The 27,590-nt window shown below is 34.7% G+C and overlaps 1 protein-coding gene across 4 annotated transcripts in view; it reads right to left on the bottom strand.

Annotated features, from left to right (window-relative positions):
* The window catches only part of PDLIM5 (PDZ and LIM domain 5), a 181,553-nt gene that overhangs the window by 5,033 nt on the left and 148,930 nt on the right, over positions 1-27,590 (bottom strand). For all 4 annotated transcript variants that reach the window (XM_039845735.1, XM_039845736.1, XM_039845737.1 and 1 more), the window contains 3 exons: positions 12,994-13,168; positions 4,757-4,937; positions 2,239-2,359 (listed from right to left, as the gene is read on the bottom strand). In XM_039845735.1, coding sequence (XP_039701669.1) covers positions 2,239-2,359; positions 4,757-4,937; positions 12,994-13,168 — 477 coding nt within the window. The remainder of the gene's footprint in view (positions 1-2,238; positions 2,360-4,756; positions 4,938-12,993; positions 13,169-27,590) is intronic.

Here is a 27,590-nt window from a genome sequence, read left to right as displayed (position 1 = left end):
AAGAAGTACCTGGTATTAGCAAAATTTACAGCATATCTGACTAACGTAAGAAAGAAAAAGATGCCATAGGAAACTTCCGTGAAAAAGTGCCATGACTGAGTTTTCTCCCTGGACAACCATATTAGCCACTATTTCTTTTGCTGTATTTTCCTTTCAATTTTATGACTTTATATTTAAAATCATGAGCCAGAGAACACCATTTATTTGACACAGATTGTAGTTATAAAATACTAATAGGATTTCCTTGGGAAGAAAGTGGTTTGATCAGATGTTCCTTTATTATTACTAAATTAGAATTTAACAGCATTTTAATTTTCTGTTATGCAGTTATTCTCGCTACTCATGTTTACTCATGTTGAAAATTTCTAAGAAAGGTAAATCAAGTAGCAAAAGACAGCCTACTTTCTCCTTCAGCCCAAGTTGGATTGAAAATGTCAGAGGCCATGAAGGAAAGATAATAGTGATGCCATATAAAATAACCGGGGGAGATGTATAACACTACATTACACAGAGGAGTTAGGTAGGAAAGGCCTCTATGAGGAGGTAATAGTTGTGCTGAGACTTGAAAGAGAAAGGTGGAGTCACTACAGAAAAGCTGGGGAAGAACATTCCACCTAGGAGAAATAGCAAGTACAAAAGCCCTAAGGCAGGAACAATCTTAGCATGTTTAGAAACAGCAAAAGGGGCTGGGTATGGCTAGAATCCAGGTGGTAGAGATAAGGTCCTAGTAAGGAGTACAGTTTTTGCTGAAGAGGAAGCCATGAAGGGTATCAAGCACAATCTGATTCACATTTAAACAAATATTACCATAACTGCTTTTAAAGGGCTGGGGAAAAGATTTACCATCTAGTTGGTGATTATTATGTCCAGGCAGAGGGTGAAAGTGAATGGATTTAGTGGTGACAGCTGAGGTTAGAGGTTCTGAGATAGCAGAAAGTGAGCCATTTATTGAAATGGAGAAGACTGGTTTAAGAATAAGTCTGGAAAGTTAAAGAAAAAGAACAAAAATAGAGCAAGGTGATCAGAAGTGACAGTTAAATAAGTCTTCAATAATGTGTCTCCCTTCTGTAAACAATTTTTGGGTTTTAAAAATGACCACTTAGACTGCATTAAATATGATATTAAGGCTAATTGTATACGTGTTTTGACTAGAGAGGGACTGTGCCAGTTAGTCAAATGTCTTACAAAACTTTTAAAACAAGCAAACAGCTCTTTCTTCAGAAGAATTAAGTGGAATTACAAAACGTGAAATATTGTGGTTGAATGAGGGCAAGCAGCTTGCAGCTTAACTGTCCCAAAACGGCCCATAGGGTAGTTCACTGAATTTCCACAGGACTTCCTGGGGGACAGTCTAGCACAGTTCTAGACTGGTCCTAAAACATTTAAAAAAAAAAAAAAAAGGTGAAAATAAAACAGTACTGAGTGGGCAAAGAAGGGTTCAGTGATGTTGACCAGACTCCAGCTAGAAGCGGACTGCTCCTTTAATGTGACTACTGTGGAATATTCCCTTCTTTCAGCACCACAGTGTGAATTTCAAAGGAGAACCATAATAAAACTCTGTAGTGGAAATGCAGAATAGTGAGTGAAAGCAGGATAAAGGACAAATATTTTCTGAAAAATGTACGTGTTTTATTAATATCTAGGTAAGGGTAATAATAGTAAATAAATGTTATGGAAGTTCACTTACAGACTTTGGGAAGGAAAAGGAAGTGTCCAGAATTCAGGTAATAAGACAAATTTAGCAGATTGGTCCTCAGAGTGTAGTTTATTATAAATAATTTTACCAAGGGAACAATCCAAGCTAGGATTACCCTGTCATTTAGTAAAAGTAACAAAGGATTTCCAATTTACCTTAAAGAGCAAATCAGTGTCATACTCAAAAGTTGAACATTTATCATGTTTATAACCATTCAAAATCCACTTACTAAAGTGTAAGAGGTGTCTTTAAGCTCCACAATTTGACAGAATTTATATCCACAAATTACTGGGGATTCAAGCTAAATATTTTTCTACCATTTTATGCTTACATCTCAATTAAGTTGAAAATATGTTTTGACAAACATTAAAAATTTACAGGTTTTTTTTGCTATACATTTGAGTAACATCAAATGTTCTTAAAATAATAAGGAAAACTATTTTGTTTTCCTTATTACAGTTCCTTTTGACTTTACAGCAATGTAAGAGTTCATATTTTATCTTCATTCAAAACTCAAAAAACTAGTGACTTTAGGATCTTACCTGTCTCACAGTAGGGTTCACCATCCTCCAAGTGAAAAACATTATTACGAATGGGTTTTCCACAGGCCACACACACAAAACAGGAAACATGCCAAGTTTGTTTCAAAGCATTGATGACTTCCTGTTATAGAAAGGTAATTGTATATAAAAAAAAGATGATAATACACAAATGCTCAACTAATATGGCCCTTTTAAACTAACCCAAAGTAGACAGACATGCTTTGTCTGTGCCTTGAGCTTTTTATCTAACGAGATAAAGACAGACTCACAAATCATCTAAACTGATACACTATATAACACCTGTATTTTTCACAAATATGTATCAATAAACTTATTTAAAGAATGATTACTGAGTAAAACATTATACATGCAATGAATAAAAGTAAGCATTTCATAAGTTTGCTACTATACCTTCTGCTTTCTCTCAAAGGGTGTCAGGAAACATTAACTTATAAAGGTTTCAGAGTATTATCTTGAAAATGTCACGGAGGAAGGGCAAACATTTAAAAACTAAAACAAACCTATACTTTGGTGCATTACGGAAGCAATAACTTAATCAGTATAATCCAATCAATTTAACACATGTTTAGGATTCTGGAAATCAGCTGTGACTCTACTAAGTACACACTCAAATGAGTGTCTAAAATTCGAACCACAAAGCATGGATTCTAGTCAACAATGGACCTACAGTTAAAAATACCAAGTATCAAAAACTTGGGCCAGATTTTGATTAGTAAAAGACATTTTGGGAAGTTGGTTTTGAAAGAAATCATTTCTTCAGACTGAGAGAAAGAGATGGAGCCATTAAAAATCATCGTTGAGAAATAGTTAATAACATGGAAATTTACTCTTTCCATAATATTTATCACAAAAAAGAGGATGTTATACATAAAGCATGGTTATGATTTTGTAAATAAATGATTTATAAGGAGCAAATGAGAAGAAAATACATCCTAAGGTTAACAGAAATTAATCTGGGATTGGTAAATATACAGGTTATTTTCATTTTATTGTTTACATTTTTTATATTTTCTAATTGTTGTAGAGTGAAATATTTTCTTTTATAATAAAAAATACTGTCAAACTAAAAAAATGACAGAATAAATTCTTAGCCATAGAAAATGCCATAGTTCACTACTGAAGGACAACGGGAAGAAATGGCAGTTAAGATCCAAAAAAAAATCACCATGAACATGTAAAACAAAGGTACATTGAACCAAATCATTTCCCAAGGCTTCCAGCATATACTTCCTTTTCTATACTTGAAACACACTATTCCTTCTTTAATAGGTAATCAATCAACTAAAACACAACCCAGAGAATCTGTCCTTTTAGCAAAGATCTGGTCCATCTCTGAAGCAAGGAGTATAAGATTTCCATTTCCTACAACCTCATTTGATTCTAAGACTCTTACTTGATTTTGTTCTACTAATTATTCTAGAACCCACAGAATACATTTACTAAAATAGTATTTATATACTCTACTTTTTATCTGTCATTTGGGAAGGTACGGCCTGAATTATTCTGTTCTTTTGTTCCCAACATGTTGTACAAATTAATAATACAGAAATATTTCATGAGGTGTATTTATAATTTTTAAGTGTCCTCAAAGTTTTTGACATATTTAAAGATATAGCATAAAATTAAGACTACTCAATAATTCATGTTAACTTTTCTCTTAATTGATATGAATTTAGAGTTTCATTATTATATTTTCGTACTGAGAATATTAGAATTCAGCAATGCCATTTCCAAATTCTGTATGAGTTGTATGAATTTCATATGAGATCAGGCACCGTGGCTGCTTCTATGTAAAATTCCAACTCCTGGTCACCCAAAGAAAATGTCTGACCCTAACTCTGTAATTGCAAACTGGGTATTCTGGAGTAGGAAATTCATTCATTCATTATTATTTATTATATATCTGACTCCTAAATTACTCCCTTTTTACAAAAATACTTTTAAAATGTGGTTTTATTATTTGTCTATACATGTACACTCTCATAAAACTGAGGTTATATTTTTAAACATCATATGCATTCAAGAAAAATATATTTATAAGCCTCATGTTTTATATTCTTCATGAGATCTGTGCCCTGTGCTTGAACCTTGACAAATAGGGAAATGCAGCTCTTATAAAAGCTATGGAATTTAATTTAAAACAGTTAAGGTGTCAGTTTTGAGAACTTTGATGTGTGTGGTCCTGTGCGACCTCTTCGTTCCTGAGCAAACAGGGTCCTGTTGAGGTAGCACACCCACAGTAAATTATTTTTCCCGCACAGTGGCTAGACTTTCACCAGACAAACCAGCACTCAGTAAGACAAAACCAAAGACAACTTAACCCCATGAGTCTGATCCACAGAGGTCTATTTAGTTTTGCTTTACAATAATAAACAGTGATGAAAGCAGGGAGAGGATATCAAGGAGAAAGAAAATAAAAAGTCAAAGTGACAGATTTTGTAACAAAAATTATTCTGCTTCAACATTTATTCAGAATAATAAGATTTCTAATACTTACTCCAAGGATCTTCCTTTGGCATCGACCACATTCAGGAGCAAAGAATTTCTCATAGCAGAGCTCACAATACAGGGCCCCCTTTTCCTCCACAAATCCAATGTAGGCCATTGTATTTTTGCAGTGAGCACAGTTAAATTCTTCTGGGTGCCAAGATTTCCCCAGTGCCACTAGAAATGGTCCCCTGCCAAAAGCAAAGAGATCAAGTTGGCTCAAGAATAAAAGTTTCTGAAGTTTGCCTGGATAGAACCTCTTTTATATAACGTCGAAACAATTAAAAACTTGCCTAATTATCCTTCTCAAGGACTGAACACATGGATGCTGTAAATTTCCAAAGGAACTCTGTGTATTTATATGAAAAGGGGTTGGGGGGGCGGTGAGTAAGAGCACTGAAAGGCTATATCCCTTCCTTTTTTCTGTTTTCAAGAGATTTGGTAGTTATGTTTTTTAAGTTGCAACAAGTGAGTCTGTCATGATTATGATTGAGAATGAGGACAACTGTGACAGAAAATAAAAACGGCCAGAAAAAAAATATGGTTTAGGCAGAGATGAGAGTATGACATTCCTAAAAAATAAACAAAAGAAAAAAAATCTCAATTTGGTAATGTCAGACTTAAAAATAATAACTATTACCTGAGAAAACATTCTAGTCGATTTCTTTCGCACATATTTGTTTCATATATTTATTTCTCAACTTTATTAAAACACGTCAAATTCTCATCCTCCAAAATGACTACAGAAACTGTAAACTGGATATTAGAGATTGTTTGAAGCTACTTAGAAAGGTTTTATTTAATTCGAACATGACTTATTTTAACACACATTTGTATCAAGGTAACGAACATTTATAAAGAGATTTTTTCCCCCCATTAAATACCGTACAGTCATGAACTGATTAAGATGGGTTTGGTTTGCTTGACAGGAATCCATTATGAAGCCTTATCTAGTCATGAAGGCTGCAGAGATTAACCATTCTAGCCTCTGCAACATAGTTTTTAGTAGCTACATCACACTCATTTTTATTCACAGAGTGGCTTTACCTCCAAGGCACTTTTACACTTATCTAATTTGTCCATGCAACATTCCTGTGAGATAGACCAGGGCGGTTATTACAAATTCAGTTTAACAGATGGAAAAGCTGAGATACGGAATGTTCACAAGATATGACAAATGTCATAAAATCACTGATTGAGTCAAGGCCAGAAGCTGAATTTCCTGATTTCTAGTATACTGTTCTAGTCAATTGATATTCTGTCGTTGATCTCATTACCACCAATTATCATCACTGAGCTACTACAGGATAATTGTTATTAAGTGTCAGATACCTGACTTCCAGGCAGGTTATTAATAGAAAACATCACAGTAATAAGCATCATAATTCGAAGCAATTTTTAGCCTTTGATAATAATATAAACCTTGATATTCGGTAACTATCTCCCACTGGGAAAGTCTTTGCAAATACACTGATGTTTACTCAGAAGCAGCACCTAATTCTGCTAGAGTCAAGAAAGAAGAAAGGCTCTTGATGAATGATTAAAATGTGTTCTGTGGTAAGAGGGTGTTTTCTAGCCCCACTTTTTGTTGCCTTGTGTTTTATCAATAATACGTAATTGTATATAAGCTAGTGCAGGCAGCTCTCTTAGCATTTGCGACAAGTAGTTCATTATTATTATTTTTAAACTTTAGGGTACTATAGTTTTGTTATCACTAAAAAGGAATGCCTTTGTTAACTAAGTCCTACTGGGGGAGAAAAGGGGCTACAGATCACCTCTGCAACCAAATATGTTACTTTGGGCAGGCTGTCCCTCAATTTGTAACTGGTTTATAAGTAACAGTCCTACTCAACAAGTTCCTTTATTTCATTTTTTCAATATGTATTTGACAAATAGTTTTCCTTCAATGATAAACCAAGGAGTCACAATGCTCAAAACTAGACAGTTTTGAGTGCTCTGAGCCTTTCCCCAGGTGGATATCTGGTTATATATGCTTTAAAATCTGCCAGGCTAAATTTACTGTGACCATAACATAAGAGTATGGTAGAACTTGGGGGTTTTAAGCTACCATTGGCCCGGACATTAAAGTAGTTCGAAAGAACTTACTAGGGTGATTTTTTTGTTAGGGCACATCTTCAGCTCACCCATAAACCTGGATGGCCCCTTCATATAACGATATTATCGAGGTTAATATCCTTAGGCTCCTCAGTTTGTAAAAGAAGTCAGTCAACCTCAAACTCCACATTGTGTTAGAGTGTTAAGTGCTGGTATGCGCTTGGAATAAAGAGCTTTACTCCTGGAACATGTCTATCAGTGCTACCAAATAGTCGACAAAGCGAATCTGAGGGAAAAAAAGGCATTTAAGAACAACTGATTGAGGATCCATTTTCTAGATTTCCTAAAATATGTGTTGAGATCAACTTCGGACCATCAGAGAACCGGAAATCAGGGCCTGACCCATTCCCCAGATTCCTGAAATGACCAGTGTTGTGTGTGATACCATCAGTCTGCAGTAACACTTGTTACAGGAAATAGCTCTCTGAAATCCACCTTTGCTCTTCCTACAAGATGCTGTTGAAAGCGTTGTTAGATCACACGGCCATTATCATATGGACTCCTTGAAAAAATTCCTTTCAGATTTTTTGAACAAGAACAGTTTTGGTCTTCTAAGCAATAGATTTATTTTTTTACCTGTCTAGTTAATTTACAAAATTAACTTCCTTTTCTTGTTGACTGCTCGAAGGCTTAAAACCAAATTTAGTCTAACCACAGGCAAGTATGTATACTATTGTTTTAGGCTTTGTCTAGTCTCAATGACAAATTTGTCCAGTGTTCACTTTTAATAGTCCCATTCAAGATTTTCTTTTGCTTCTTTTTGTAATTTAGAAAGTTTTCTTATATTTCTTGTATTGTTAAAAGTCTCTTTGAAAGCTTTTTGGAATAGAGTCCACGACCAAAAAATAAATAATATTCTCTATCAAAAGGGTACTTTTGCAGATATTTCCATTGTTTCTTTATCAAATTTGAATAATGAAAAATCTTAACCACAATAAAGAAGCATCCTCTGCACCTTTAAAAAGTGAGCTGAAAATGACCCTTGCTCCTGCCAGACCTCCTTTCTTAAACAAACACGCTCAGCGCAGATACTGGCCTAACCTGATACTCCTTGACTGTGCTGAAAGAGCATCTTTCTCTATCAATGCCCTTGAAATTATGTACAGATTAAACAATAAAATCTTTTACACATAACAAAGTACTCTCTTCTCTGTATCAGCAGAGACTAATTTAACAAATTAATTAACATAGGATTAACAATGAAGTTTCTCTTGTTCCAGGTAGGATTGGGTTTCCGTTTGTAAACTGGAACAACAAGCTTGGATAACTGCAAAGTGGAATTAAGTGTATTCAGCTACCTCATAGTAGTCCACACCTTGCGTGCCCTTACTAAATACTTGTTGACTGAAAAATGAAGGGAGGGGAGAGAGTTAGAGCATTGATTGGCTGTGAGAAGGGAACACCTGCACAAAACTTTTCATCCCATTTATCTTCTGTGAGACTTATGCCAAAAAGGAAAGAAAAAAAAATAAGAGAGACAGGGAAGGATGCTAAGGTTAAAGTTCAGAGGAAAAGAAAAAGCTTACAAATAGGAAAGGACTAGCAAATTTCCACAGGCACAATCTAACAAGGACTTAACTTCAAAATCAAATGCTTACTTCTTGCTCTTCTTTGTTATTTAACTCTCACAACAACTCTCAGTGACAGACATTAACGCTATAAATAGATGAAGAAAACACAGAGGAAATTAGCCAACTTTTTAAGATCATGAGGGATGGTGAACTGTAAACCTGGAATCTTCTTCCAAGTCCCAGCCACTATAGATTAAAATTTTTATTTGACAAAACCTTACCACATTAATAGACGTTAAAAACAACAAAAGTTAAAAAAAATCAAAAAAGTTAATCAATAAACGTGAAAAACAAGGCCACATTAAAAAAAAAACTTACATGTTCAATAATAAATATGGAATCTGATATTCTACTTAACTAGATATAATAAACAATAAAAATGTATAAGCCAGTTTTATGTCATGCTCAATTTTAAGCAAGAGCCTAGCATGAGCAGTCTTAAGAACAACACAGCTAGAAGGAGAGAATGAAATAGAAAAGATTATTGGGAGAAACCGCAAAACACAGGCACAACACACAGTCACAAATAATACACAAAGACACATGAGGGAAGAGAAGAGAGTAAAAGAGAATGAAACACAGTGACTATCTTTCAAGATTTGCAATACCTCGAATTAGAAATATTAATGATCCTTCCTAAAATTTAAAAATAACATATTTTTGACACCCTTAATTCTTCATTTCCAGTGGATTATGCCCAAACTTTCGTATTTGGAACATTAAAAATATACAGTTCTTCTTTCATTGATCTTCTTTAATCTTTAATTCATAGCCACCTAAAATATTGCATTTAAAAGGCTGTAAGGCCAACTACAGCTTTTAATTTTAAAGACATAAAGGACATGCTCCTTAAGAATAAATGCACAGGTAAAATGAGCCATAACATAATAGTAAATAAAAAGAATAACTTCTAAAAAAGGCTATAACAATGACAATTTTTTAAAAAGTGTACTGGAGACGGTTATAGTCTATATACTGAGGTTATTATAAAATCAGAAAAGCAGGAGAAATGTGATTGATTCTATATATTAAGACAAGTAGGATATAATTTCAACTTGGCAAGACTAATATCATACATTCTTCCAAATATTTTTAAATAGTTCATTCATCGACTGAATATTTACTAAATGAAATGATAAGTGCTAGGCACTGTTCTAGGATCAGAGACTATAGCAAAAAACAAAGCCAGAAAAAAACCCTGCTTGCATGAACTTACATACTAGTATGGGGGAAAAAGACGACAAAAAAGATAAATGAAATACATGGTATGTTAGATTTTAAATGCTGAGGAGAAAAATGAAGCAGGGAGGGGAGACAGGGAGATTGTGTGTGTCTGTGTGTGTGTGGTGGGGGCGGGGCAGCGGGGAGTGGGAGAATTTAAATAGGGTGACCAGGAATACTCTGCTATTTGAGTAAAGACCTCAAGGAAGAGAAGGTAAGCCATGCAAATATCCAGAAGAAGAAAATCTAGGCAAAGAAAACAGCAATTCACTACAGTAAACCTCAACGCTCAGTCTATGTCTTGCTCATAAATCTTGGTCTGTGTATTTGGTTGTTTCCTTAAATTCAGGGGCTACCACATTAAGCCAAGAAACCTTTTATTTTCAAGAAAAGCTTACCCAGAAGGGAAAAGAAACAAAATCTACTCGTAAAAGAGTACGCAGAAATTGAAATGGGTGGTGAGACAGACAAAACACTGTTGGCCTCTCCTTGGGGTAACTGATATGGCTCTCCTCAGGAGAAAAGTAGGAAAATCACTGAGCAAGAAATAATTTGGTAATGTTAAAATTCTCTCTCTGGAATAAACAATGGGTTGACTGAGTGTGACCATTCTGGTGCTGTACTGCAGGCAAACATAAAACAATAGTGGCTTTTTTTTAAAAAAAAACATTCTATATCTAAGAAGTTCAAGCACCATCAACCCCTTGCTTCTTTCACAAAAATGCTAAGCTAAATATGAATGGTCCATTTAACCCCATGTAATACAAATGGTCAATAGGTTAATGCCACTAGATGTAACAGTCAAGAAATAAGCTAGAGGTTTCATAAACCCTTTCTACCAGGGAAACTAAAATGTGGTTTTGGCTACCTCAGTCTGATTTTCTGTTTCCCTATTATATCAGCACTCCAACAGTCAATCTATTCATGAATGGAAAAGTGGAAGCAATGTATTATACTAAATTATACTGTGGAAAATAAACAATATAAATTATAAAACAACCTTAAACTTTTCAGAGTTTGCCAGGTTGCAATATTCTATATTGAAAGTATCAAGCTGCAACTGCTACTTGTTTTTAAAACAGGTGTCCAAGAGAATGTCACCTGATCTAATGCCTCCTTGCTTTGGTAAGTGATACTGAACCGAGGCCAAGAACTAGAATAATGCTTTGACTAGGTCTCTGAACAGACCACAATCTATTCAAGCTGCTTTAGCATTTGAGCACCAAGCAAATATGCTATGTTAATTACTGTCATAAGATATTGACATGAACTAATCCCTGTTCTTATTAACTTCTCTAGTAAATGAAGCTTTAATGCCTAACCAATAACAAGTGCTGGGATAATCCAGAGCAACGTAAAATTTAATAGATGAGGAAGCAATAAGTGATGGCCATTCGTTTTATTAACATAATATATATTTACTTCACATGGCAAGAAGGTTGTGCATTAAAATTACATCCTGGTCTAACATTAAAACTGAAACCAAGGCAGTAGGAATAGGGAATGTATTTTCTATTTTGATCTTCATATTTTCTCCATACTAAGTTTTTCAGATGTGCTAGTAGTGGTAATTACAAGATGTCACAGAATTTGATAATCGAACAACATAAATCAGCAACTGATATGATTTGACATTTTGTTAACCCATCCAATCATTTGCTTACAACAGCACACAAATAGCAGTGACTTCAATCTCCATAAAGGGTGTTTTTACCCAGAATATAGAATCCCTAAATACTAGTCTATAAAACCAAAATATCATAACTTATAGAAACAATATGACATGTCGGAATTTATTTTTATTTTATTAATATTAGACCTAAAAAATATAACAACTAAATACAGTTAGTAACTAAGCACAGGGTTTTATTTACTGGGATAAAGCAGTACCACACTAGAGTTTTATGACAGTTTAAACATTTCCATAAGGCAGTAACCCTAGACTAGTACTTTTAGGAAAATGACTCTAACCAAATCGGTATCACAGCTTGAACGACGAGTGGGTCTAGAGCCATGTTTGAGCTGCTCAGGTCCAGCACTCACTGACTGCCTGTGTGCTGGACACTGTGCTGGAAAACACAAGGTAAGGGGAAAATAACAGCTTACAAAAATTAGATTAAGGTGCCACTTCTGTAAACAACATCCATCCTCGTGTGTGTTTTAAAAGTGTGAACTGAAAAAAAAAAAAGTGTGGCTATCTTAGGAAATGGAATTATATATGAATCTGAATTTTTATTTTTACTTTCTGTTTTCCTATAGTTTTGAAAAGTCACAATGAACGGACTACCTTTAAAATATAAAGGCTATTTTATTTTTAATCATGCACTGTGTGCTATGTTCTTGACACATTTATTATTTACAAAGTGAGTTTAAGAAAAAGAGTATTTATATTTGGTTCTTAAATAAAGTATTGAGGCTTCTTGGGCTCCATTTTAAGTATTAACTAGACATATTATCCTAAGCAACAATTATGTAATAGAGCAGGAGAAAATGCAGGTAAGTCTTAACATTATTCAACTTTGGAGAAGCCACTGTTTCTCCAAGATAAATTTCAAAACAGGATAAATGAAAAACGAAGAGAAAGCTTGAGTAGTCATTTCAACTGATCGTTTGTAACTGCCCACAAGGCAACTCGCAAAGAACCAACGAGTCCTGCTGGTGGGTCCTGAATTCAACACTCATGCCTGTATCTCCTAGCATTCTAAAAGGCACTTGTTATGAAATGCTCAGAGTATAAGCATAGTATACTCACTTAAAATCTCTGAGCCTTTTTTTCTACTTGGAATTTAAGAGACAATAAAATAAGATTTGGATAAAAATAATGTAAAGAAGCAGGTTATAACCTAATCTAAAATTGAAAGCACTTAAAGAGCTGTAAAATTATATCTCGCAGTGCTTAGGCATTCAAAAATCCAATCTTCTTTCCTCTAGGACTCAAAGTTCTTTATTTTATGTCACTAGTTATTTTTCATCTAAATGAAAGTCCTCACTTCTATAATTTGTAAAATAATGAAGTTCAGATAAATGATCTCCAGGGTCTCTTCTAGTCTTAAAATTTTATTATTATCTGAAAGGCCATATTAATCATTATTTTTCCTTAATTCTCATAGAAATTAATAACCGACAAATTGGTATTTTTAGTTTTAATTTCAAGGGACCAGAATTATTTTTCATTAAAATAGATTCTAACAAATATATATTCATACTTATGGACTTCAATAATAACCATTACATAGAAATATGCAAGAATATTTTCCCTAATAAAATTTTGAATCTTTCAGAATATAAACAAATCAAAATTGATATTAAATACTTCCAAGAAATTTCATAAACAACCAACCTGATGACCTGGTTACAGTGGGCACACATTGGAGTTCGTTTTCCTGCTGGAATGTGCTCAGCTCGTTGCACTAAAGTGTCCTGGTCACTTGGCTGGGGCTGCCCCACAGAGGAGGCAGCTGGTCCCACTGCTCCTGAGGAAGCTGCACTATTTGAGATTCTTCCAGTGTAAGGTGCTAGGAGTTAAAACACAGGAGATTCAGAATGAGAATAAGCCAAATATAAACTTTTTCTAATAAATAATAATATTACTTTTAAAAATAATCTATTCACTCACATTTAAGGAGAGGTTATGTGAACACTAGACTGTGACTACAGAGATAAATAGAAAAGAAAATCAAGGATTACAATACAGTGAAAGAGATATGACAGATGCATGCATAGCATACTGTAGGAGAAGGAGAGTTGTTTTTACTTCCAAGAGGAGATACGGTTAAAGTGAATATTGATGGTGAGGTATTACTAGTCATCTAGACAGCTCTACTAACCAATAATTAGATTTAACTCCAATATACCACAGGCACATTTAAAAAATCTCAGGGTGCTGAAGATACCAAAAACACAAATGAACTTACTATATTTTCTTTCTTCTTGTATTCTCTAAGAAGACTGTGCAATCAGTCACTCAGTCATATAAAGTAACTATGAAAGACTCTTCCTAGAGCCTCCCTTTTCTTTCTCTCTGCTGATTTTATAACACAATAGTTCTGAGTTTTGCCCTCTCGTTCCATTCCTACAATACTGTCCTGGTTTAGGACTTCGATGTCTCCCCCCTAGGCTAGCCATCAAAATGTCTTGTCTTCCACAAATTCATCCTCTCAAGTGCCACCGAAGAGTGAAATCTGGCCTGAACTCAACCCCATGTAGACCATTTCCACGATCTCCTTGTTCTTTGACCACTGGATGTAGTCTATACTTCAAAGCACTGCTGACAGGTCCTGCCAGTGGTCTCTGCCTGCCCCACAGTCTCATTGTTTACCCGTCTCTGCCTTTCACCTTATGCTACAGCAATACTAACTGCCTCACTTTTTCTTGTGAATGGGTCTTCAATGTCATTTCTCTATCTTTCTTCCTATTTACCTCATAACCATTACTTATTGTTTAAGATTCAGTCCAAAAGTCAACTGCTCCAAAAGTCCTCCCTGAATGACCTCTCCCCAGTGCCCCCACCACATAATCCTTATTAAATGTTTCTCTTCCATGTTCCTATAATTTTCTGGGAATGTTTATTATTGCTTCTACTATACATATCTGTGTCTTCTCTAACTAGATAACAAGCTCCCTGAGGGCAGGAACTATGTCTTATTTATTACTTTTGCAACTAATACAATGTCTGGAATGAATAAATTGAATGAATGAATAAACTGGAATCAATACAGAAATGAATGAATCCAGAAATCATGAGGGACTGAAACCAACAGAAGGCCAGCTCCTTACCCACAGGCAATTAAAATGTAATGGAAGAGAAAAACGCACACATCAAAAAGGTTTAAAAGAAACAACTTTTAAGAAAAGAACACACATACTACAATTAACGAGGAGTGTGTATGTATGTACATATGTATGTGTGTGTGTGTATTGACAGGATACATATTAAAGGTGTGGTCGGAACTGGATACGATTAATTAGGATAACTGAAAGGATAATTCTTCCTTGCCACAATAAAGCACATTTGCAATGATCTGCAAGTACAGATCCAGAAACCAAGCATTTATAAACACTTAGCACATTTCCTATGGTGCTCTGCCTGGCACTCAAGCTGTGAAATGGCACTTTACAGGCCAGGGGGCTCTACTACTGCCCATGTTTCAAATGAACAAACTGGACTAGGAACACGTTTTCATTCTCTTAAACTCGTACTTTCTTTTATAGAAATGCGAAGGAAAATCCCTGTAATATTCACTTTGCACACGCCCTTCCTTGTTACCTCACTCACTCACACAGCACAACTCTCTCTTCTGTGGGTCTTCAATTTCTATGTCCAGGCCTGATTCTTCTAGGACCACCAGATACGCACTTTCCAAGCCAAATCTTGTTTTTGTCTTTAAGTGCAAGACATGCAAAATATACTTCGCCTTCTTGTACACATTACCAGCTCTTTCTAAGAACTCCTCTATGGTTGAATTCTCCCACTTAATCCAGGCATGGCCCTCTGCCTCCTACGTCCCTGACACTCAGTGCCCAGACACTGAAAACAGTTTCATTTTAAGTGTTTCTAAGGTCTGTCCCCTCTCTCTAATCTGAACCCGTCTCCTGCCACCTGGTCTGGACCATTACAAGTCTCCTAAGCAGCCTCCGGGCTGCCAGTTTCTTCTTCAACCTCTTCTGCTAAATTCCTTTTTCAAATACACTACTCTGATCATATTTTCTTTTTTATAAAGCATCCTGTAAGTCCCCACTGCAAAATATATGCAATCTTGACAGTCCAGTACCCCCAATGAGCTCGCTCCAATCTTCTTTAAAACCTTGTCTTTTATGCTCACCCACATCGCTGCCATCATCATCATACTCGATTATACTCAATATTTAAGTTGTGCAGCAGTATTCTCAAATCCTGTAACAGCCCTATGATTTAGGCATGATCACTACGACTTTTTTACTCTATCTGAAGCAAAGAGAGGTTTAAAAACCTGCCCAAGGTCAAACACCAAATAAAGGGCAGTCCTGAATCCAGGTAGTCTGGCTCAAGTCTGTGCTCTTAACACTATGTGATATATCTATTCATTGTCTCTTGAACATGCCATGTTACCCCCTGTTCTATGACCCTCCGCCCATGAAATGTCTCTTTCTCCTCTGCTGCTCAGTTTTCCCATTCTGCAAGACTCATGAAAGTGCCATCTTCGTCCGCAGTGTGCCCTGACTATCCCAGCTAAAAGTGTTCTCATGCTCCTCTTAACATCTATAACACCCTACTCATATAATTTATTTGCTATTCATCAGTATCCTGCAGTATGTTTTCCTTTCTGAGTAAATGATAAACTCTCCCCAACCACCAGAAAACTGTCTTACAAACAGAAGGCAAAAAATTAATATTTAGTCAAATAAATGAAAAAGGGAAGTCTCCAATCACTTTCATTTTGCCTTTTTAAAGGATACTATAAAGACAGAGATTCTTAAAATGTGGATTAGGTTCAGGATTTCAAACAGTGGGAAAATTACCAATTGAAAAATCTAAAAATCAGACCTCAAAGAGAGTCAACCCCTTTCATCTACCATATGCCTTTATTTTATCACATTATCTATGCATAAGCCCTAAAGTACTGAGTCACTAAGACATTTTTAGCAATAAAAGAGTGTAGTAATTCTGCATCAGTCATTGTAAAACGGAACATAATCCATCTGGCCCATGCCTCAAGCAGAAGGTACATGGGGAACTAACATATTTAACATGAGAAACCATTCTTAAACGTGAAACATCTGACAGTCTTAAACACACATAAAAAGGCACTAAGCTCACCGCTGTTTCTTTCTTGGGAAGAAAAGACTTGCTTTCTGTTACTGCCCCATCTTAACTACTTTGGATAAGATCGAAGTTCTCACACCTCCGTTTTGTTACTGTGTTGCTAGCACACTGGCCAGCACACAAGGCTACACAAGCCTGTTAATTACCAAGCCCTGAACATTTCCAAGGCCCAGTTAGTTACTTCCATATGAATAAAATGACGTTTCATTTCTTCAGAATGAATTTCTCACTACTCTAGCAAAGGTACTGGCAACTTTTGAGCCAACTGCCAACCTTCTGGCCTCTGCTCACTTGGATTCTTGGGGAAGGAAGCACCACAAAATGAGTCCTGCTTTTTTTTAGAATTCTGTAGAGAACTGTACGACCATATAGAGAAAATGTCTTCCATGGGTAGTGGTGACTAAAAATACTTCAAATTTATTGAACCCATCCTTCAAATCATCTACTTTCAGGCAGAAAAAATATGCAACTCTTTAGAGATAGCAGCTTAAAGATGATAATCTATTTATTTGTAATAAAAAGTTTTTTTTCTCCCTCTTAAGTCCTACTAGTCCTACTAGAACTATTAAATAAGAACACTGAATTAGCCCATTTCATAAGCAAGGAATCTAAGTCACAAAAAAATTTAAGTTAACTTAAACTAAATAATGAGTGAGTCAGTGAAGTGTCACAATAGGAACATGAGAAAATTAGTCTTTGACTCATTTTCTTTTTTAACCTTAATCTTGAGCAAATCCATTAAATATGGCTTCTTTTGTGGCTAATCTCTACTCTACTTGGATCATGTTTTAAAATTATTTTTTTCTTTTGTATCAAATACATTTCAGCACCACAAAACTCATAGAAATTTAGAGCCACTAACTACTTTCCAAACCTTTGGTGAGAATATATTTTATTAACTTTAGAATAATTAATTATGAGGTCTTCTAAGATTCTGAAACGACATACATTCATATTTAGTCAATGTTTTTGTTTTCCAGCACTATGACAGTCAAACCTAAAATTACACAGATTATCACTTACTAAGTAAACATAAATTTATGGGAAAACCTAGCAGCATAATAGAATACTTTCTCAGTACATAATATGTAAAGTTATCAAATTAATCAAGTAAAATATACCCACGATATGCTGCGTTGCTAGTTTTTAAAAGATTTTAAGATTTAAAAACTAGCAACGCAGTTTTTAAAAACCAGTCATAGTGCTATATTTGAGGATTATAAGGTATGATACATATTTTAAAAAGCAAACAGACCTCTGACTTACTAAACACGAAATTTAATTTACTATAAAGAAATAAAAAATAATCTCTTTGAACAACAGATTAACTGGTGATAAAGAATTTTACAAAATTGAACCACATAATATTTGTTAATTTAGTAGGATACCTACTTCCTGTTATTAGATAAATCTTTGTGATATGTTATTTGGAAAGACAAAGTGAAATTTCTTTACTTTAGAAAGATCTTAATTGCATTCTCCCCCCAAGCAGATGATTCAGGTTTATATTATTTAGCAAATTAGTTAACACACGTTTTAAGCAATCTTATCCTGAGATTTATTTCTTTTCTAATCATTGTAAGGGCCCAATTAAGTGATTATCAAGCTTATCCAAGTAACTTCTACACTATGGGCTACAAAAGTATATTATTGGAGGTCTGCTTATATAATATGTAATATATGTTATAAAATATTATGTAATATGTAATTATGAATTATCTAATTATTTACTATGTATTTCAAAAAAAGCTGAACTCATTAAAAGGCACTTGTTTCTATAAATAAGGAGTTTACAGAGAGAAAACACAAATTAAGAGCAATAGAACTCCTGGTAGTACAATGTGTGAATTTTCTGCAAACAGAATAATTGATATTTTTGCTTTCTGTCCTGTTGAAAAAGGGCTGTTAACTCTAAACTAATACACTTAAAAGTAAAAGTAGTGAAGATTATAATGTATACATTAAACACCTGGCCAGAATGTACTTGAATTGGCAAGAAAATCAGTAGTTAACCCTTTTGTTTCAAGTCAAACTATTCAAACTATTCAGTTAAACCCTTTTGTTTGAAGTCAAACTATCCAAACTACCAATAAAATGTTCTTATTACTGATATATACTAGGTATGTCAGATATTACTTAGAAACTTAACATAAGTCAATTGGGGTTGGGCAGGGAGGTGACAGCCCAAAAAACAAACTTAAGAAGTAACAGATGTTGCTAGTATCTTTTTCTAAGGCATGTTATTCATACTAGATGTAGTGCCTTTGAATTGCTGAACAATTCAGTAGAACAAGTTTGGTGTTAGAAAATGAACTGCTCACAACAGTACAAAAAATATATAACCTGATGACATTATCAGCTCCACAGAACACCCTGATCCAAGCCACCATCCTCTTGTTTGGCTTACTGCAGTTACTACTCACAGATCTTGCTTCTACACTTGCCAATGACATAGAGGCCAGTAAAAACTAAATCAGATCATGCTGCTACTCTCCTCAAAAATCCTCCAAAAGCTCCCTTCTAAGTCAGAACTAAAACCAAAGGTCCTACATAATCTGACTCCTGCTCCCTCCCTGACCTGGTCTGCCATTCTCCCTTTGCCTACATTTATATAAGCCACACCGGCTTCCTTACTATTCCTCTAAATGGCCAGCATCCTTCTGATTCAAAACCTCTGTACTTCCTATTCCCTCTGCCCAGAAATCATTTCCCCTGATGTTTGCAAGGCTTGTTCCCTTCAGGTCTCTGCTCAAAGGCCATTTTATCGATGTAGCTTACTCTTATAAAACAGCAACCCCTCCCCCACAACCCAGTATTCCCTATACTCCTTAACTGGTTTATTTTTCTTCATAGGCTAATCTAACATAACATATTTTATATTCTTTTCATTGCTTTTTACTATCCATCTCTTCACACCGTGAGGCCAGGGACACTGTATTTTGTTTGCTGCCAATGTCTCTAGCACCTAGAACGGTCTCTGGCATATTGCTTAATAATCTTTGTTTAGAAAATAAATGACTCCAGCACCAAAATTAATGTCTTCCCACGAAAAGGAACCAGACTTCTTAAAGAAACTGATTCTTGGACTGGGACAAAAAATGAACAATGAATGTCTAGAATATCTTGTCAAATTAGAAAGCAAGGAAGCTATCAAAGACTAATACAGTTCTATCAAATAGACTTGACAAAGCAGATAAGACAGTTTGAGCATTAATAAGTATAACAACTATAAAGGATTAAAATACTTCGAATATGTTTAAACCCGTGAGCTCACAATAATTCTGGAATTGTTTAAAAACTGCATTGATTATCTTTACAGGATGCTAAGGAAACAATTCATTATTTTAAAAACTAGTAAAATTTAATAAAGGGAAAGAATCAAGCTTTAAAAATGTATTACCTCATAAATGATCATTTCATCTATATCCCATTCACTGCCTTGCTATCTCTGAACTATTCGGAAGCAAATTCAGTATCTATTATTTAATCCATAATATTTCAGTATGATCCCTAAGACTACTCTTTTAAAAAACATAACCATAATACCATTATTGCACCTAAAGTAACATCAATCAATTTTTAATTTTTTTCTGATTATCTACTGGATCTGAGCTAGAAGAACTGATTCCAGAGTCTTCAGCATATTGATGATGTTTGAGGCTGTGGGAGTTAATGAGACTACTCAGGTAAAAAGTGGTATGAAATAGAAGAGCTCTTAAGGCATAAGGCAAATAAGATAAATACTTTGGGGACAGAGAGAGAGAGGCAGGAAAAAGACTAGTAGAGTGCATCATGGCAGCCAAAATTAGAAAGTGGACAATTTGGGATCCAATACCACATCTGTCTGACTCCAAAGCCTATGTCTCTATGCAATCACCCTTCAAATATTTATTATGTGCCTACTATGAGCCAAGCTCTTTGCCAATCACTGCCTTGACCCCGGAAATATGAAGGAAGATCTCAAATATGATCTAAACCTGGATGTACTAACTTCTGGGCCTGTTTAGGAGGGGATAGTGATAATCGAGGTGATAAATTTCTTCTACTTTAATGTCCTGAATGAGGCTGGCAGGATAGATTTAGGAATAATGTATGAAATCATTGTTTTTTAATTGCCCTGATGTGCCTAACAGCTTAGATTATCACTGTAAAACCCTTCCTGTATTCTGCAGAAGATTAGTTTAGTTTCCCTCAGAGATACTGCTTTCTTTTCCTAAACTTGGCTGCCCATACTTTTCAGCCAGTATAATAATGGCTATAAAGTTTCTGAAATAAAACATATGAATATAAGGCTAGATTCTTCATGTTTTGAGAACATATAAGAGGATTTATATCAACTGCTTCAGAAAGGGAAATATAATTGTAGATCTAATACTTTGCTAAGGACAAATGGGCTTGAAGCAGAATGCTGAATCTATTTTGTTCTACAACTCTATATTGGTATAAATATTTCAACTACATTTGAATTAAGATAGATCAGGAGAGAAAGTTATGAAAAGTTATGAAGCAGTAAATTTAGGGAAAACCATACTATGTATTTTTTAAAATCCTGTAATATTTCATTATTAAGTCAGAAATAAGGCTATCAAGAATAATATGTTCCCACCCTCCAAAAGAAAAAAGACAAATAGTTACAGCCCTGACAAGACAGAAGTCATATGTGAGGTTTTATGGTATGAAAAACAACTGGCTCAACTGTCAGAGCCGTTGCTGTTATAAACAATGAAGCTAATGCTGTGCTCACATAAATAACTGGGCTACATCAAAGTGACATTCTGGCACCCTTGGGGAGATAAAGTATTGTAATTCAACATCTCGGAGAATGTGTTCTCAAAGGCATGAAAGAAATTTTACACATACTAAATTAGGTGGCAGTGATGGCAACACACTTGCATATTATTGTGTCAGCGAGCGCTTTCTTCTCTGCCCTGTCCCCAACTATCTCAAACAGATGGTGGCCACGAGAAGCACAAAATCTGTGCATTTTGTCTGTCAAGCTCTTTATGTTGAAAGCATAAACAACAGTCTACTCTCCATAATCCAGGCATGAAATCATATCCAGTACAAATAGAAAAGGTTTAAAGTTAAGCCAAGATCTAAGATCAGAGGAAAAGTACATTCTGGAGAGGTTTCTGCAAAGTTTATTAAATGGAATCAAGGATTTTTTAAATTCAATGATTAAAAGCAAAATTGGATAGATTAAACTATTATCATTTCTCTGGGCTGTGGCGAATGCTGGTATGTATGCCATAAAGAAATGGAACAGGTGTGCCCAAGGCTAAGTATCAAGTATTTCCGCAACTTCAGGAGGTTAGTTTCTTCCATTAGCAACTAGCCTTTCAACTTTAAGAACTCAGATTAAACTGGATCTAGAGTGTCTTAATTAAAGTGAGTGCGGGACTTGGATAAGGTTCAGTTCTCTTCTTTTTAATTTGTTGCATCACACATCATCAAAATTCAGGATACACAGACTTTTCCCTCCCTACTAACTGGCCTTACAGAGAAAACTTCCATTTGGTCAGAGTGACTAGTAAAAAACCCAGTCTGTACCTTGCAGATAAAGACATAAGATTTAAAATATCTGGTTTCACCACTGCTTAATGAAACATCAATAAATTATTTTTCACTTATATGTAGGATTTTCTAAATAATCTCGGTATCGCTGTTCCGATTTCATATTTTGTAACAGGAAGACAAATCCATGACCTAATTGTGGGTGATCAACGAGCTTTGTGTTAAAAAGTGTGTGTGTAGGTATGGTGGGGTGGGCAGGGGGGAAGGGGTATATGAAGAAAAAAGGAAAAGAAACAAAAAAGAAAAAAAGGAAAAAAACAAAATATTTTAAAAAACAAAAACAAATCTGATACATGATTCACAGTCTCAGGAATACTAAAGAGGATCACTGTTAAACTCATACAGACTCTGTAAACTAAGAAGTTATTTAACATATTAAGTTTGCAGAATTTTGCTTATATTTGGATGAGAAAAGTGTAAGGATATATATATTAAAATTATTTATACTCACATTATATCAAGTTCTGATCTACCCTATTTTCAAGTAACACGAAACCAAGTGGGTTTGGCTTTTACCATTTTCTCACCAATCTTCATCTATAGAAGTGAGAAAGCAACCTAATCTCAGAAATAAAGAAGAACGATACCTCGGGTTTGAGTTGTTCATACAAATAGAATTCTTTTCATGTAAGCAAAAAAAAAAAACCTCCTGAAGCTGAAAAGGAAAAAAGTTTAAGGACATTTCCCATGTCAAGCAATATCAACAACTGCAAAATTTAAAACCTGGGATACTTTTTACATTTAGATTTCTATTACTACTATTAATTCTCTATGCTATCTCTCTCAAAGTCATTAGATCTCTAAAATAAATGAAAATTACCATTATCCAAAGTTATGCTTGAATTCTACATCTTTTAAAAGTGGAGAACATTGGTGAGCTATTTTATGCTGGAGGAAGCAGTATATCTAGCATAATGACAGATATTAAGATAAATTTGGGCTCCTAGTTCTGCTAATTTGTGTGAACTTAGAAATGTCATCATTCTAGGTCTTGTCTTCCTCAACGGTAATAAAGCAATAATAACAACTATTTCAGATGTGAGAGGGTTAAATGAGGTAATATAAGTATACAGTCCCTTGGATGTGTAAAAAAATGTTTCATAAATGTTAATTATTATTACACTCCCTTACATGGTTAAAAGAAATAAAAGTATCCATTCATTCAACAACTATTTAGAGAATACATACAATGCTTTAGATCTAGAAACTCTTGTGGTATGAAAGATACACCCAAGAATAAGATTTTTGCCCCAAAAGAGTTTCTTATGGGTGTTGTTCACAGGCAAATAGGCAACACAGTACCTTACGATTAGTGCCATCAGGGGTGTTCATGGCCCCCAATAAAGTCTGCATCCACTGTGCAGAATTATCAAACAAAAATTTTCTTATTCCTATGATTTAAACCAGGGGTCCCCATCTCCCAGGCCATGGACCGATACCAGTCCATGACAGGTTAGGAACCAGGCCACACAGCATGAGGTGAGTGGTGGCAGGCAAGTAAGCGAAGCTTCATCTGTATTTGCAGCCACTTCCCTAAGCTAGCAACACTGCCTCAGCTCCATCTCAGATCATCGGGCATTAGATTCTCACAGGAGCACTGGTCCCCGGTGCCAAAAAGGAACCACTGCTTTAAACCTAGGGTTGGCAATTTTGTTTTCTATAAACGACCAAAGAGTAAACATTTTAGGTTTTGTGGGCCATGTGGTTTAGGTTGCAACTACTCAGCTCTGCTATTGTAGCACGACAATATGACAAAATACTGACAACATGTATACAAATGAGCATGGCTATGTGCCAATAAAACTTTATTTACAAAGACAGGTAGTGAGCCAGATGTGACCAAGGGCCACAGTTTGCCAACCTCTGGTTTAAACCACATACATCAATTAGCAAAAAGTAGTAATTCTTCATGAAAAGCATATATGAATAAATCCAGGTATCTTCCCATATAAAAGATTTATTTTTTCATCTCAGGATGAAAGGAAAATGGGAAGAAAGAAGAGTTTTCACAACCATGCACTTGCATCGACACTGGAAAGCTTCTAACATGAAAATAAATTTCAATAAGAGGACATTTAGAAGAAAAGAAAGAAGGCAGTTAATGGTTGTTACTTTGATTCTAAATAAAAATTTACTTGTTATCCAAAGAGAAAGAACATCTACACACTTCACACCATAGTTTTGACAATGGACAGCTCCAGCCAGGCCTTTACAGCAAGTGGACTATTTAGTTTAATGATGTTAAATAACAGGGGAGCAGATGGCAATAAAACATTATTAGAAGAGATAAACATATACAACTGGTAGCAGCTTACTTATTCATATAAAAATTTAAAAATGAAACCAATAAATCTATCCATCTTAGCTAGGCAAATCTAGTTATCTCGATTTATTACTGTAGCGTAAAGCCTACAATGAAATTTGGGGTGGCTGTAGAAACAGTCATTTCCTTTCTCACCCCTATCTCCTTTAGACTTCGAATAAAAGATAGAATTTATATCCACTTATAACTGAGATGCACATCATTCAGTCTTTGATCTAATCAGATCTCACAAATATATCTGAGTCTTCCTTGAAAAAAAAAATAACCAATCTTCCCAAAGTTCTGTCCATAATGAATAAATAAGCTTTTCTTTAAATTGCTAAAATGCAGCACATACTAGAGACAAGGTATGATAAAGAATCTCAGCAAAATTTTAAAAATGGAGTTTAGATGCAAAGAAAATATTACTTGAAACATCTTAGTAGTTGCTAGTCACTAGTTTATCTTCCTTATGCAAGGCAAGAATCTTTTCTACACTATCCTTAAGAGAGGTAGTCCTTCTTAAATATATTCACTGCTGTTATCTTATGATACAGAAAAATGCACTATTTAGACAAAATAATTGGGTTCAAATCACTATAGCGCTCTGGACAATTCTTCTGACTTCTCTCAGACTCTGTTACCTCACTAGTAAGATATCCATTTAAAATTTTAATGACATTATCTTATTGTACACTCTGAATAAAAAGATAGTTTCAAAACTGAAAGAGTTATACAATGTCTAATGTCTAATGTTAAACGATAAAATACTACTAGTATATTAGTAATTATTATTACTAATCAAAGATACCGACCATTTTACCATGAAATGGGGTTGTGTGCTCCCTTCAAAGCTACCTATTATATTTCTGAGTTTCAAATGCCCAAATGAGAATGATGAGTATTTCCCAAGACAGGATGCAACAACAAAAAAAAGCTAAAATTAATTATTCGTTTTGTCTTTTTCCCTTTTTGATTTGAACATAAGGATCTTCAAATGATCCCAATTTTTCTATTTACAGCTTACTGTGTTTCTTCAAAACACGATTATATTTTTTAAAAAAAAATCACCCATTTTTACAAATCTCACTTTCAATTATGAACTCTTTACTATATAATTTAAAACTGTTTCATAAAGAAAAAAGTAATTCACTAAAAAAAAGTTTATATACATATTACATGATACATATTAAAAAAATAATGCCATAAGTTGAATACAGGGAAATTAATGCTTGTTCAATAGGGAGTATCAGATTAACAATGTCTAATATTAAATGATAAAATACTACTAATGTATTGAATATGTCACCATCATATCCACTAAATGCCTTTACTTTCTTTGGTAGAACGTCCGCCTCCATGGACACATTTAACAACGACAAAAAAAAAAAAAAGAAAGAAAGAAATCCATTACTTTCTTACCAACTTCATGGGACGAAATAATAAACAGAGTTGTGTGTACATACAATTAAAGAAAGTGTGAAGGTAGCATTATTTTAACATGCTATAAGAACTGCTTATGAAAATAACAAAAGGAAAGATTTTAGCACAGCTAGACAACACTAACTATTGTGAAAGAAAACAACAAAGCTTTTTATTTTCAACGGCTCTATGAAATAAAGTCACTTCTCTATAGAAAACAGCAATTATAGTATTAACCAATACTGTATAGCTCAATGATTTTCTGAGTAAGGAATTATAAGTTATTTCTTAAATACTTATCATAATGTTAATACATTTAAGTATCATTATAAATGCTCTCAAAATCAAAATATTTTAAAAGTGAAAAGGAAGAAAAAAATCTGTAATAAATGAAAAAAAATTAAAAGCCTATCTATGGACTTAAAGCTTTCTGCACTACATACATAAGTATGTATGTAGTGGACAACATAAGTACTTAATTTTTGACCAATGAGGCTCTATAGAATTTTTCTTTTGTCTTAGAAGAAACCCCTTTTTTATCTCATGTTTATTTCCGTGACAACATATAGCACAAGTGCTTCTTGCAAAGGCAAACAGTGCAGTGAGGATCATGCCAAAGCTACTAATGTCATATTTGCAGGTATAAGGAATTGAAACTCAGTACATAAAAAAATGCTAATTTGGGGGAAATGCACTAGCCTGAGGAAATGCTACAAAAATAGACGTTATGTTATAAAAATAAATTTTAACTTGTTTCTCAAGTATAAGATGTAATCTACTCAGATTTATATTTCGTAACTAGACACATTACATACAAATCCTAAAGATATATTCAACCAATTTTCTCTGCCATAACCCGACTTACTCAGAACCAAGTATAGCCAAGTATAGTTTCTCCAAAGCGAATACGATCCTCTACCAGCATTTTAGCAGAGGATAAACAATACTCTAGAGAGAATTAGGCCTGTGGGAAGAGCAATGGTTAGAACTTGCATCCCAATCAGTGTAAGTGCTCTGCGTTCTCCTGCCCTTAGAATTCTCTCCACTCACTGCCACTGCTCAAAGTATATTCATTAGCATCCTGTCTATACTGTATTATCTCAACAACCTCTTAAAAAGAGTCTCTAAGACTCCACTCTTAATCTTTTACACTGTGGTCATAATGATCTTTTAAACACATTAACACTAGATTGAGCTTTTAACAATGCAGATCTGACTGTGTTACTTTCCAGTTTCCAAATCTTTTAACAGCTTCCTTTCCACATTAATCCACACTCCTTACTTTCAAAACCCTTTCTGACCAGACCCCCATTAACCCATCCCACTTGCCTTCTGACCACTCTCCAGTCCTGAACATATTGAGCTACTTGCCCTTCTTCCAAGAGGCCAAGTTCTCTGAGAGCTTTTGCATATGCTGTTCCCTCTCCAACTTGGCCTCTTCCTAAAAATATTCAATGAGTATTGATGTCATGTGATTTTACTTTAGGCGCAAACATTAACACCTTATTCCTGCATAAAATACGACTCCATTATAAACAAATACATATTCTACCTCAAGACCGTATCACTGAAACTTTATTGGTCTCTTTCTCTCCTTTTCAACGACCCAGACCCCCACGCCTCTGACCTGGACCTTGTATTTTGATTTAACCCTTTGCACCTTTTTTGCTGATTTCTGTTATTTACTGGCACTTTGCATCCAAGTTAATTTGTTCACAGTGACAAAATGGGTGAATATCCCTAATATTTGCTTTGCACTCTATTGCTTGGTTCCTTATTTGCCATAAATTCTCACATTATTTGAGGGGGAAAATGCTATCATCAGGTTTCAGATTTA

The sequence above is a fragment of the Pteropus medius genome, unplaced genomic scaffold, assembly GCF_902729225.1.
Source record: "Pteropus medius unplaced genomic scaffold, Ma_sr-lr_union100, whole genome shotgun sequence".
Classification (NCBI taxonomy): Eukaryota; Metazoa; Chordata; class Mammalia; order Chiroptera; family Pteropodidae; genus Pteropus; species Pteropus medius.
Note: the sequence above shows the minus strand (reverse complement) of the source record. Positions and strands in the feature narration are given on the sequence as shown.